The sequence below is a fragment of the Mirounga leonina genome, unplaced genomic scaffold (assembly GCF_011800145.1).
Source record: "Mirounga leonina isolate KUSES-001 unplaced genomic scaffold, KU_Mleo_1.0 Mir_53, whole genome shotgun sequence".
In the NCBI taxonomy this organism is placed as follows: Eukaryota; Metazoa; Chordata; class Mammalia; order Carnivora; family Phocidae; genus Mirounga; species Mirounga leonina.
In genome coordinates, this window is record NW_023270807.1 from 65,387,420 (window position 1) to 65,401,882 (window position 14,463).

A 14,463-nucleotide genomic window follows, 5' to 3' on the forward strand; every position below is an offset into this window, starting at 1 on the left:
TTTTATTTTAAAAAGACTATCCTGACCTCAACAAAGAGAACATATGGATTGGCAGAAGGTTAAAGAGTGCTGGAAGACCTCATAGAAGGCTATGCTTATTGTCCAGGGAAGGGATGACCCTGGCTTAAACCAGGATGGTGTGGTAGAGCTGGAGAGAAGCGTGTGGAGGCCGGAGACTCGGTGATGGGCTGGCTGTGAGCTGAAGGAGAGGGAGAGAGGTCAGGCTTCACTCTTAGGTTTCTGGTTACTCGGGTGGCTGGATGGTGATGCCGTTCACCGAAATGGACCACTGACTTTTCTCCATGTTTTACAGAGTCCTTATACTGCCGTTAAAAGCTATGGCTAAATGGAGATTCAGTCTATGATGTTTGAAATAATTCTGCATTAAATACACAGATTCAAAACATAATATCCGATACATGTGATTGTGAAGTGCTCTTGCCCAGGTTTCTCAAATGTACATTCATTTTTTAATCTTTAAAGGCTAGTCGGTGGACTTCAAAATTGTACTTGTTCATCATTCCATTGCCATAAAAATCCTGGTAATAACTGGATATTAACTAGAAAATAGTTTAGAGATTAAGCTGCCGTTCTGTGGAATAGAAAAAAAGTTTTTTTTTGTTGTTTTTGTCATTATTTATTTTATTCAAAGGACAAAAGAAGATGTTTACTCAGGTCAGTCGGGATAGTATTAATTTGTGATTAGAGTCAAAGAATGCATTTGTATGTGGAATGATACGGAAGGATCCTCACTCTTTATTCTGCCTCCATATGAAGTCACTAAAGTGGAATACTTTCCTTGATTTCTTTTCTCTCTTACCATGTGTTGTGAACCATCCCTCTCCCCCGCTTCCTTGGTTGTGGAAGTTTGAGGCGCTGCTTGACATTTCGCAGCAATACATGCACCTTCAGTGCTGTTACTGGGGAATCAATAGGAAGTCAGCCTGGAGTCAAGCATAACTGTATTTGGAGGTTTTTAGTCTGAGGGCCATGGATGGTCATTGAGGCAGTCTCTGAACCCTTGGGATGACAGACAAAACCACTTGCACCTCTCATGTTTTCATTTGGTTGTAACAGGGGTCTGTGACCCTAAGGAGGTTGGCTAAACAACCCACTGATGCTAATCCGTGATGGTCAGACGGTGCACAGAGCAGATTCTTTACACAGAGCTGACCGAAGGTTGATATTAGATAACCTGTTCTCCCCATCTCATGAAATGTCAGATTTGATCAAAGAATTTCAAAAAGCGTTTGTTTCCCTAGTTGATTTAAAGTGCTTTTGAGAAAAATTCCAGAGATATAATTTAATTTTCTCAGATGTAAAAAGCTAACTACATGTTTGTCCTAAACTGATTTAACACCGTTCTTAATCAGCTCTTTTCTAATTCCTCCATTTGATTTACTCAGCTGTGCAAAATAGTTACCCTTTTTGTTTCCACAGCGGTTATCTAATTAAATTCATGACAACTGATAACTAATCACCATGATTGAAAGCAGCAGAGACCCATTTTAATGGCAGCAATAGTGCCTCACACCATGTCAGTGTTACTACCTTGTTTCTAAGTAAGGTCCTGAACAGGATAACAATAAAAAAATAGTTCCCACGTGCCAGATGCTCTGATGAGAGAGTATCATGTTTTATCTCTTTTAAACCTCACATTATTGCTGAAAGGAAAATACTATTGTATCCATGTATTGTATTGTACCCATTTTATAGATGAAGAAATAGAGGCCTAGGAAAGTTGAGAACCTTGTCCAAGACTATGTGGCCAGCAGGTAACAGAGCCAGCATTCCAGCCCCAGAGCTCTGGAATGAGAGGCATGTCCTATGTAAGGGAGTACAGCAGGCAGGGAGGCAGAAGGTAAAATTTGGTCCCATGAACTCCTCTTAACCTCATTCAACCACAGTGTAAAAGGGAGGAAAAGGGCCTGCCTTGGCTACCTCACAGGGTGTTTTATGAGAGTTAAATTTAAAAACACATGTAGGCTGGGATGCCTGGGTGGCTCAGTCGGTTAAGCGGCTGCCTTCGGCTCGGGTCATGATCCCAGGGTCCTGGGATCGAGTCCCACATCAGGCTCCCTGCTCAGCGGGGAGCCTGCTTCTCCCTCTGCCTGCCGCTTTCCCTGCTTGTGCTCTCTCTCTGACAAATAAATAAATAAAATCTTTAAAAAAACAAAAACGAAAACACATGTAGGCTGCAAAAGCACTCTCAGCCAATTGAGGGATTATCCATCCAGACCCAGTTGATTTCTGTGTGGTCCTTGCCTGGCTGGAATTGGGGGTTTCCTTCTTCTGGTACTTGGGGAGTTCTCTGCCAGAGTGGGATGTGGAGTGTGTAGACCAGGCCCAGGAGGGTGAACTGGGCTTCATAGAGCTGCAGGAAGTTATTAAAAAGAAATCCCATCTCCTTGAATTTTTGAAGCTAATTATCTGTTGATTTTAATTCAACGAAGTGTTTATTTCTTTGCATTTATATTATTTTTATTTTAGGCTTTATTTCGGTATATTTAAGACTTAGGCTTCTTGTCTTAGCTGAAAAGTAAAAATGTTAAAAGTCTGTTCCTCTGATTTAAGGTAATTAGAACCCTGAAAATGTTTAATTTTTGATAAAGGAACGAGAGAAAAGAAAACATGAGAGAATTCTGAGTGAAGAGCTTGTGGCTGCTGTGACGTACCTCAACCAGTTTTTGCCTCCTGAACACACGATTATTTATATCCCTTGGGATATGGCCAAGTACACTAAAAGGTGACTAAATATTCATATGTTTGGTTCTGGTATTTTCCTTTTCTTGTGATATAAAATCGCAGGAAGCTGATCTCTATGGTAAAGTAACTGTGGGCACCTGGGTGGCTCAGTTGGTTAAGCGTCTGCCTTCGGCTCAGGTCATGATCCTGGGGTCCTGGGATCAAGCCCCGCATCGGGCTCCCTGCTCAGCGGGGAACCTGCTTCTGCCTCTCCCTCTGCCCCTCCCTCCTGCTTGTGCTCTTTCGCTCACTTGCTCGCTTGCTCTCTCAAATAAATAAATAAAATCTTAAAAAAAAATAAAGTAAATGGTATCTTTTAATTTCCTTCATGAACCTGCTATGGGGCCTTTTTGCTACTGATGTATAATTTGAGTGCTTAAATTAATTGACCAGGCTCTTTTTTTTTTTTTTTTTTTTTTTGCCCACGACTTACACCATTTGCACATTCTCTTTGAAGTAGCTAGTCATTTCAGGACATCCCTGCTCCACGACTTTCCCTCACAGGCATTGGCTTCACTTTTCCATGTTTCATCCTGTCCCCTGTTTAATCACTTTCTCAGACACCACTTTCAGATGATCTCGCTTGTGGATGAACCTGCAATAACTCCTGAGTGTTCATAGTAAATCCATACTCCTCAGTGTAGTGTTAAAGCCCCACCGCCTGGTTGGTTCCAGAATGTAATAACTTTTTCTTTATTCTGGGGCCATTCTGTTCCTGAAAAATGAAACTGCATGCTCAGCCCCCAGCATGGCAGCCAGGGTCCCATACCTGAGCCTTTGTTCCTGTTGTTCGACCCCCACCTCCCTGGGATGCTTTCCCACCCCTCCTTTACGTGCCAAGATCTGACTCAAAACGTCTCATCCAAGGGACCTTCTTTCATTAACTTTGCGTTCTCCTTTTACTCATTTCCTAGTTATCATATTCACACAAGGTTTATTTTGAGGTCTCGTTAATTTTTTTTAATGTTATTGTATTGTTTTGTACTTTAACTCATTGTACTTTTCTCTGAATCATTTTGTGTAGTTAGATACCCATGCACACACTCACACACACATATGCACACATTTTCCTAGAGTCTAAGCCTGATTACAGGTGGGCACCATTTATATTTATTCTCCAGGGTTTTCTTCCCCCGCCCCCCACACTGTGCATCACGCTCTTCTCACAGTCATCTTATGAATGCATATTGACTTGATTGATGTGACTCTTAAGTAGTGAAAGGCTTTGGGAAAAGCTCTCCAGGGGATGTAATGTGCCAAGATTAAGGCTTGCCAAGAGTTGATACAGGCCCTTTATGTCTCTTTGCACCAAATCTTGTTAGTTATTGAGTACACATTATACTATAGAAACTAATTATTACAGTGTTCCTGTTGGATACAAACCAGAGATTTTAAAAATTAAATCCCTGAATATCATTACTATGAACTTTTATTTGCTTCAGATGTAAAGGTAAAAATATATTAAATGGGCTCTTCTCACTTTTCTCATTCTTCCTCCTCTCGTCAGCAAGCTGTGTAATGTTCTTGATCGACTGAACGTGATTGCAGAAAGTGTGGTGAAGAAAACAGGTTTCTTTGTAAACCGCCCTGATTCTTACTGTAGCATTTTGCGGCCAGATGAAAAGTACGTATGGTGTTTAAAAACTGAAATCAAGCATTTTGCTCTTATGGATAAAAATATTCTAAATATGAGCAGTTTGTACTTCTTGAAAGATGGATGAATTTATTGGGGCAGACAAGATATTCAGGTGATTGTGGAATGAACATTCACTATGGGCACAGGATTTCCTCTGGTTATATATCTTGAGATGGAAGCCACAGAATCTTTTTCTCTTACTTCATGGAATAAACATTACATAAAATATTTCTGTAAAGTAAAATTTTCTGCAGTGAATTCTGTTTTTCAGCATTAAATAGGAGCAGGAATTCTTTTCTATTGACTAAATACTAACATTTTTATGAAAATAATGTTTATCATTGTATTATAATTATTTGCTCACAAATCTTTCTTCTACTTTGTGAGCTTCTTCAGATCAAGGATCAGGTTTTATTTATCTTTTAAGGAACTAATATTGTATATCCCCAGCATTTTATTTTCAGCTAACAAAGTTAACTATAATGGTTAAAAAAAAAAAACAAAGAGCAAAAAAACAACCAACTATAGTATGTATGTCTTCAGAAGTCATCCTTTTGTTACAGTTTGAATTTTAGGGTACCTGTGACAGTGGTCCAGAAGACCATTCCTAGGCTCAGTGATACACTAGGAAAACTCAAAGCACTCAGCATATTGTTGTTCTCATGGCTGTGATTTATTAAGGTTAAAGGATACAAAGCAAAATTAGCACAGGGAAAAGGCACATGTGGCAAAGTCCAGAGGAAATAGGTAAAGCTTTCGGAGAGTCCTCTCTTAATGGAGTCACACAGAACATGCTTAATTCCCCAGCAACTTGTTGTCACAGCATGTGTGAAATGTTGCCAACCAGAGGAGATGATTAGATAATCAGTGCCAGGGTTTTTTATTGGAGGCTGGTCCCCTAGGCAGCTTCTGCTTGGCACATACCAAAATTCCTGACTCCCATAAGGAAAGAGGATGTTCAGCAAAACCATATTGTTTCAACAGACAGTTTAGGCACAGTGAGCCACTCTTGTCCATTTGAGAATGGTGGGAACACAAGTTCCCAGATGCCAGCCAAGGGCCAACCATATAAGCAGGCCTTTCTGAGGATAGCAGTCAGGCCTATTGTGTTAACCGTCCTCTGTACTGCACCTTCTTTGAAATAATGAAGATATTTTAAGAAATTAAAATGTTTTAGGGCGCCTGGGTGGCTCAGTTGGTTAAGCGACTGCCTTCGGCTCAGGTCATGATCCCGGAGTCCCTGGATCGAGTCCCACATCGGGCTCCCTGCTCGGCGGGGAGTCTGCTTCTTCCTCTGACCCTCTTCCCTCTCATGCTCTCTCTCAAATAAATAAATAAAATCTTAAAAAAAAAAAAAAAAAGAAATTAAAATGTTTTAAATCATTAAAATGCTTTAGGTCATTAAAATAAAATATCAATATCATTATATAGTACTTAGAACATATTCCCAGGCATTCATTAGCACATGGAGAAAGTAAGTAGGAAGGAAAATAATGAGATCTGCAGAAACAACCAAAGGAATGCAACAAAGCTCCACGAAGAAATGCTGGAGGAGGTGGAGGATCTTAATGTTGAGGGGAGAAGGATAAGGCTTAATGCCCTGCAATTACTGTTCATGTCTGTAGAAACCAAACAGGAAATGGGCTTAAATTAAAGCAAGAGAGATTTTGGTTGAACGTGGGTGACAAATGCCTGAGTGTGGGACACTGGGGCGAGATAAGATGCTTCTTTCCTGGGTTCTCTGTGAGGAAAGAGAGCATGGATAGCATTCCATCTCAGTTATTTGCATATTCACTTACCAGAAAGAATGAAAGTAAGCAGAATCAGTTGATTATTCCGGCGCATTCGGCCCTATTTGATTCTTTATAAAGAGCTGGAACCAAAAATGAATATAGATTATGCTATTGACTTTTTTCTTCAACATCTGTTTTTAAACACAGGTGGAACGAACTAGGAGGATGTGTAATTGCCACTGGTCGCCTGCAGGTATATAGATACTATATTAATAATAAAAAGCATCTGTATTCCTGGTGTATGAGGTTTTCTGAAAGTGGCCAGGAGAGAGAGAGAGTTCTCACTTAATGCAAAATTATTAACTGTTTGGGATGGTGTTGAAAAGCCGAACTGCTAGTGTTTAACTCTTACAAATGATGTACAGCTAAAATAATGCCTGTGGAGTTTTTCTATACAGGATAAATTTTATTATTGGAAATCAAAACATAAACAGAAATGGGAAAAGAATAAATTAGAATCACTTTGGAAAATGAGCCAGAAACAATATATATATAAATTATGCTTTAAAAAAGATACGGCCTCAACCACTGAATATTTGGTTTGTACAATAAAGGAGGTGTATCAGGGAAAAAAGCATATAGTTTACCTATTGGTACATGAGGAAAATGTTCGCTGTTTTATTTCAAGCTCAGGAAGAAAATCCAAATACAGACTACAAGGTGTAAGGATGCCATTGCAGCAATATTAAGTGGGCAGCAAATAGACCCTTTTTATAACGTTCTTCATTGTTTGTTCAGGAGTAATACCCTGCCTACGGTTTTTCTTCTATTTTTTAAGAAAAGAAATCTAAAGTGGGGTAGAAGCAGGTTTGGCCACTGAATAATGGTTGAAAGGCTTACGGTATTTCTCTTTAGACGGGTGTTCTTCGAACCAACTGTGTGGACTGTTTAGATCGCACCAACACAGCACAGTTTATGGTGGGAAAATGCGCTCTGGCGTACCAGCTGTATTCCTTGGGACTGATCGACAAGCCTAATCTGCAGTTCGATACAGACGCAGTTAGGTAAATCTTACTTTCTACCTTTTGAATGCTGGTAATGACAGAAAGCAAAACTGGTTAATAATAAGGACTTCTATGAACTTATTTCTTTTCTTTTCTTTTTTTTTTTAAAGATTTTATTTATTTATTTGAGAGAGAATGAGAGAGAGCACATGAGAGGGGGGAGGGTCAGAGGGAGAAGCAGACTCCCTGCCGAGCAGGGAGCCCGATGTGGGACTCGATCCCGGTACTCCGGGATCATGACCTGAGCCGAAGGCAGTCGCTTAACCAACTGAGCCACCCAGGCGCCCTGTGAACTTATTTCTTTTAACTTCTCACAAATTATGTTGCCGAAAGACGTTTTTCAAATTAATTCTGTAATAAATATTTCCATTAAAGACCTGTGTGTTGTTGCCATGGTTTTTATTTTTTTGTGTTGATTATGAATAAATGCTGTGCTCTTTATATAAATCCAAAGTGCTTTAGATAAATACAAACTAGTGGGTTTTTACAAAAACAAATCCAGGGGCACCTGGGTGGCTCTGTTGGTTAAGCATTGACTCTTGGTTTTGGCTCAGGTCATGATCTCAGGGTCATGAGATCAAGCCGCGTGTTGGGCTCCATGCTCAGCATGGAGTTGGCTTGAGATTCTTTTCCCCTCCTTTTCCTTCCCCCTTGTATTCCTTCCCCCCACCACTGGCCCTGCTCATGCGTGCTCTCTCAAATAAATAAATAAATAAAATCTTAAAAAAAAACCACAACCAAATCCAGACTGCATTAGAAAGAAGTCATGTGCCTTCATACATTTTGAATTAAAAATATGAGATATATGAAAGATTGATTCTTCATTAAGGATTACTGTTTCTTCACTGTCCATTGGATCTACGGCATTATGTGTGCTAGTTCTTGAAAATACAATAACGGTTTATTATTGGTCATCTGAGGTAGTCATAAAGGCTCTGTTGAGGAAAATGAACAACTTCCAAATGGCCAGATCCACAGATATCACAGCACTGAAAATCTAAACAACTTGAAGAAATACAAGTTTCAAACATGTGTTTTTAGGAAAGAATATGGTTTATCTGTCAGTGACAGGAGCATGTCCTTTTTCCAGAAAGGTAGAAAATTCTGTTGTGGGAGGTAAATTGATCTGGCAGCCTGAAGAAAGTTAGGAGTCTTTCGGTAAGGTTAGAACCACCTTGGTCTGGCTTTGGTGGTGGTGGGTTTTGGTGCTCCTACTTCCATTTTAGTGTTTTCTATGACTTTTTTACTTATTAGACTATTACTGTACATATATTTTGCATGTGGATTTATCATCAAGAGTCTGCTTGAAAGGCTCATAGGAATTCATATGTGGCTAACTGAACAACGTGTGTAATACTTCTGGTAAAATTTTGTAATGTTTGTTTTTCTTTGGTTTAGGTTATTTGAAGAACTCTATGAAGATCATGGGGATACCCTGTCCCTTCAGTATGGTGGTTCTCAACTTGTTCATCGTGTAAAAACCTACAGAAAGATAGCACCATGGACCCAGCACTCAAAAGACATCATGCAGACTCTGTCTAGATATTACAGCAATGCTTTTTCAGGTAATTTTGGAATAATAAGCATCTCTAAAGTTTTATCTGATATGCATTTTTCTTCTTATACATCTACCTTTTTTAAGCAATCTGGCTAAGTAAGATCAAAATTAAATATTTTAAAAGTTTAAAATAGAATCTCACTTAGACGGTGCTCAATAAACACTTGTTCAATAAATGAATGAATAAATTTTGTATTTTCGGTGGTTTAGTTTTGCATTTTGCCACCCATAAGAGGAGCTTTTAAATAATGCAGAAGACTTTTTAAAAAAATTTTTAACTATTTTATTTATTTATTTGAGAGAGAGGGAGCAAGAGAGAGCACGAGTGGGGGGTGGGGGAGGGGCAGAGGGAGAGGGAGAAGCAGGCTTCCCGCCAACTGGGGAGCCCGATGCAGGACTCGATCCCAGGACCCTGAGATCATGAGCTGAGCTGAAGGCAGACGCTCAACTGACTGAGCCACCCGGGCACCCAGTAATGCAAAATACTTTGATTCCTTGGCTTCTGTCACCTTGCGATACATAAATTTGTTTGAGGGTATTTAATCATTATTTTTAAAATAGGGGTCATAGTCTTGACAAGCTAATGTTTAAAATGTCAGCTAGAAATTAATAGTAGCATTAGCACTAAATTATATCTTTTGTTTTATGACTTGTGAATACTCAAAGTAACAAGTTGCTAAAATGGTATTTCTGCTGCCTCCATTCTGATGGAATTTCCAACACGATAGATATCACAGATCAAATCCTCATATTCTGCTATTGGAGGGACCCCATAGAGCTGTTAACTTTGGATTGCTGTATAGCAAAGCTGAAGTAGAGGGATGGGCTGAGGAGAGGGCTGCTGTGTTGGGAAGGGCCTGCCCTCCTAGATATAGTTGGGCCAAAAAATCCTTTTTTTTTTTTTTTAAGATTTTATTTATTTATTTGACACAAAAGAGAGAGAGAGAGAGATCACAAGGTGGGGGGCAGAGGGAGAGGGAGAAGCAGGCTCCCAGCTGAGCGGGGAGCCCGATGCGGGGCTGGATCCCAGGACCCTGGGATCATGACCTGAGCCGAAGGCAGACGCTTAACGACTGAGCCACCCAGGCGCCCCAGGCCAAAGGATCTTTGAGTGTTTACTGGTGTCCAGATGTAGGCTTCGTGAGGGAGGGTAGTAGCATCGGATTGGCTTCAGTCCTGGCCAGAGGGACCCTAGCGGCAAGAACCAGGAGGTGATCACTGGATTCCTAAGGAAGGAGTTGCAAGAAACTGATAGGAAAAGATGCTTGGCCCACACCAAGGGAACTGCGAGAGAGTCCCCAGTGACGGGAACTTCCGAGGCATGCGTGAAAGCACCCATAGAGTCAGCATTCAGCATGTTCCATTCCCAGAGAGAACGCCAAGTCAGTTTGCTGAGCTGCAGTATAAGTGGATCAGTTTTTCATACTGTGTAACAGATTATTAGGCCTAAGACAGCCTGTGTTTATTATCCCACGATGTCTGTGTGTCTGTGGGTTGGAAGTCCAGGCACAGCTCAGCTGGATTTTCTGCACAGAGTCTTACAAGCTGCAAGGTATCAGTCAGGCTGCAGTCTCATCCGAGGTCTGGCTAGGGAAGGATTTGCTCCCTACTTGCGTGTTTGTTGGTGGAATTCAGTTCTTTGTAGTTTTTTGTGACTTTGGGACTCTTAGTAACTTGCTTCTTTACAGCCAGCAAGGGAAAGTGAGTCTCTAGAATGAGTCTGCTAGCAAGAGAGTCTCGTAATTGTGGGAGTGATGGCCCATCCCTTTGCCATATCCCATTGTTCAGAAGCAAATCATAGATCCCACCCTGACACAAGGGAAATCGGTATCAGTTTGCTAGGGCTCCTGTAACAAAATAGCACAAACTGGGTGACTTAAAGCGGCAGAAATTTATTATCTCACTGTTCTGGAGACTGAAAGTCCAAAATCAAGTTGTTGGTAGGGAGGCACCTTCTGAAACCGATAGGTGAGAATCCTGACTTGCTTTTTTCTAGCTTTTGCTGGTTTGCCAGCAAACTTTGATGTTCTTTGGCTTGCGACAGTAGCACCTCAGTCTCTGCCTGTGTGGTGACATGGCCTTCTTCCTTCTTGTGTCTGTGTCAGTGTCAGATTTCCCTGGTCTCACAAGGACACCAGTCATATCGCATTAAGGCCCATCCTAATTTAGTGTGAATTTTTAACTTGATTACATCAGCAAAGACCCTATTTTCAAATAAGATTATACATTCACAGGTATTGCGATTAGGACTGCAATGTATCTTTTGGGGAAGACAGTTCTCACCATAGCAGAGAGTATCACATTATGGTGTGAACACCAGGAGGGGAGGGTGGGGATCATAGAGTCCACTCTGGAGCTCACCATATCAAGTAAGACCTTCCCTATTCACCCACTTTGGAGGAGCCAGAAGCTGGTTGGTAGCCTGGTGAGCGTGGGAGGGAAGTACAAGGCAATCTGTAGGTCTTATGTGGTCTCCCCTGCCTACCTCAATGTCCTGTCATTTACTCCATTCCTATCCTCCATTGCTACTCTCCAGACACACTGACCCTCTCACAGTTCCCTGAATAAATTAGGCTGCTTCTGCCACAGGCTTAATCGTATGTTGTTCCACCCATTGAAACACATGACTGCAATCTTCTCCTAATTCCTAGCCAGCCTTTAGAGCTCACTCTACTTTCTACTTGCTCAAAGAAGGTCCTCCAGTGTTTGTTTTAATGGCATTCTGTGCTTTTCCAATTGCAGTGAAATCATTCATGATGCAATTAGTTCCTGCCATGAGACCTGAGAGCCCCATGTGCAGCTTGTTCACCACAGTGTCCCCAGTGCTTTGCTCATGGCACACTAAATATTTGTGGGATGAATTAATAAACGCATGAGTTAATTTATTACCCATGTTCTACCCAATTCCCCCTTTTCCTGAATTACAAAATTGATAGGACCAAGTATGCCAGCCTAGTAGCATGTAGCTTATCAGCGATGCTCTTAGGCGGCTCAGATCATTTCTTTTGAATTCGCTGAGCTCATTGTAGTATTCTGGGTAAGCTCAATGTATAACATAAACCACAGAGTCCACTGTGGACCTTATGAGTATTTAGATATTCCTCTTTATGCCTGCTCCTTGAACTGGGTTTAATACTTAGAAATCAAAGTAGAGTAATCCAAGCAAAAATTGAGAGTCAGGGAAATAGAATTTAGAGATTCTGGCCAGTGGCATAAGTTTCAATTTTAGATTTCTAAAGTAAAAACATTAAAGCATTTCCATCATCCTTTATTATACCTGATGCTCTGGTTACCAGTGAAGACATTAATATGTATTGATGTATTCAAATTGGCTACAGTGCGAGTTAGAAGTAATTGGTTATTATCAATCACTAAAACACAAAGTTGCAATTGGTTTCACTTGTTTTTACCAATTAGAACCTTGATTAAATTCAGGTTATCTCTCTGAAGGCATTCTCACTGGCTCTGCTTTGTTGCACTAGCTTCCTAGGGCTTCTGTGACAAAATACCGCAAGCTAAGTGGCTCAAAGCAGCAGCGATTTATTGTCTCCCAGTTCTGGAGGCTAGAAGTCCAAAATCAGGGTACGAGCAGGGCCATGCTCCCTCTGAAGGCTCCAGGGGAGGACCCTTACTTGCTGCATAGCTTCTGAAGATTTCTGGTGATTCATGGCTTGCAACTGCAGCACTTCAATTTCTACCTCTGACATTGCCTGACATTTTCCCCTTGTGTCTGTGTCTACATGACATTTTCCCTTCGACTCTCTCTCTCTTCTTGTAAGGACACGAGTCATATTGGATTACGGGCTGCCCTACTCTAGTGGGTCTACCTCTTAACTGGATTATATCTGCAAAGACTCAACTTCCAAATAAGCTCATATTCACAGGTCCCAGGGCTTAAGGCTTCAACATATCTTTTGGGGGAGGAGGGACACAACTCAACCTGTAACACTTGTGTAAGTTGTGTGCCAACAGTTCATATCTCTCTGGGGGTGGGTTACCCTGGGAAAGGTGGAAAACTGCCCCAATGGAAAGGAAACATCCACTCTTCTGCCCTCTCTCATCGTTGTCCCTATAATGGGAATCATTATTGACAGATAAGGACCAAGTGAAGTGATTTTTTAATAATACTAGGGGATAGAGAGAATGAATGTGGAGCTGTATGTGATTTAAAAAGCAAGGAGGACTATTAAAAGATAGAAGATGGTCATGAAAAAGTGTCATGTGCACATAATGGAAAGGTAAAGCAAAACTGTGTACAACTGAAAGAGGAGCTACTTTGAAAGCAATTATTTTATGAATAATGTGGCTAAAACAGACTTTATGTTGAGAAGCATGGTGTTGTCCTTGGGGCGTACAACTTACTTTAAAATTACAATGGATATCATATAGTGTTAATATTATTTCTAGAACCATTTTCTTTAAAGCACTCAAGATAACTTTAGAGAATTTAATCTCCTCATGTTACTCCTCTGGGGTGGGCAGGAAGACACTTGACATTAGGTTGTTAAGAATTTTTTTCCTCTCATTACCAAAAAAATGTAATATAGACAGACAAAGAGCAAATTAAGTCAAAAGATAAGCTAAGGAGAAATTTGAAACCTACCAAAAAATGCTAATTTCCTTTAGATGTAAAGAGCCAGTATTTCCTTTAGATGGACTAAGCCAATATAAAGAGACCAATAGTTCAAGAGAAAAAAATGGGCAAATGACATGTACAGTTCATTGGGAAAGCAATGCAATTGGATTCTAAACATATGAAAGAGCTCAACTTCACTCATAATAAGAAAAATAAAATTATAGTAGGGTACTACCACTTCATGCATCAGCAAAGATCAAAAAGGTTGGTGCTACTTTTTTGGCCGAGGGGGAAGCAGGACCACTCATAGAGTGTTTTTGTCATTGAAGTGTAGTTGATGTACAATATTAGTTTCAGGTATATAACATAGTGATTCAGCATTCATATATATTACTAAGTAATCATCATGGTAAATCTAGCTACTATCTATCACCCATACAAAGTTGTTACAATATTAACTATATTTTCTATGCTATACATTGCAACATCCATGTCTTACTTATATTATAATTGGAAGTTTGTACCTTTTAATCCCCTTCCCCTAATTTGCCCAGTTCCCCCTCTCCTCTAGCAACTACCAGATTGTCCTCTGTATCTATGAGTCTGTTTCTGTTTTTTTTGTTGTTGTTGTTAATTTGTATTGTTTTTTAGATTTTACATGTAAGTGAAATTATACAATATTTGTCTTTCTCTGACTTATTTTACTCAGCATAATGCTCTCTAGGTCTATCCAGATTTCTTTCTTTTTTATAGCTGAGTAATATTCCATTTTGAGTGTGTGTGTGTGTGTGTGTGTGTGTGTGTGTGTGAGAGAGAGAGAGAGAGAGAGAGAGAAAGAGACATCTTTTTATCCATTTATCTATCGATGGACACTTAGGCTGTGTCCATATCTTGGTTATTGTAAATAATGCTACAATGAACATAGGGGTACATCTTCTTGAATTGGTGTTTTTGGGTTTTTTTGGACAAATACCTAAAAGTGGAATTGCCAGATCATATGGTAGTTCTAGTTTTACTTTTTTGAGGAACATTCATACTGTTTTCCATAGTGGCTGCACCATTTTGCATTCCCACCAACAGTGCACAAGGGTTCCCTTTTCTCTGATTCCTCGCCAGCACTTGTTATTTCTTGTCTTACGATACTAGCCATT

At 40.2% G+C, this 14,463-nt stretch overlaps 1 protein-coding gene across 7 annotated transcripts in view; it reads left to right on the forward strand.

The window, feature by feature from the left end:
* FIG4 (FIG4 phosphoinositide 5-phosphatase) overlaps nt 1-14,463 on the forward strand; it is a 128,594-nt gene that overhangs the window by 42,312 nt on the left and 71,819 nt on the right. For all 7 annotated transcript variants that reach the window (XM_034991791.1, XM_034991793.1, XM_034991792.1 and 4 more), the window contains 5 exons: nt 2,613-2,746; nt 4,253-4,369; nt 6,322-6,367; nt 7,030-7,178; nt 8,577-8,743. In XM_034991791.1, the coding sequence (XP_034847682.1) occupies nt 2,613-2,746; nt 4,253-4,369; nt 6,322-6,367; nt 7,030-7,178; nt 8,577-8,743 (613 nt within the window). The remainder of the gene's footprint in view (nt 1-2,612; nt 2,747-4,252; nt 4,370-6,321; nt 6,368-7,029; nt 7,179-8,576; nt 8,744-14,463) is intronic.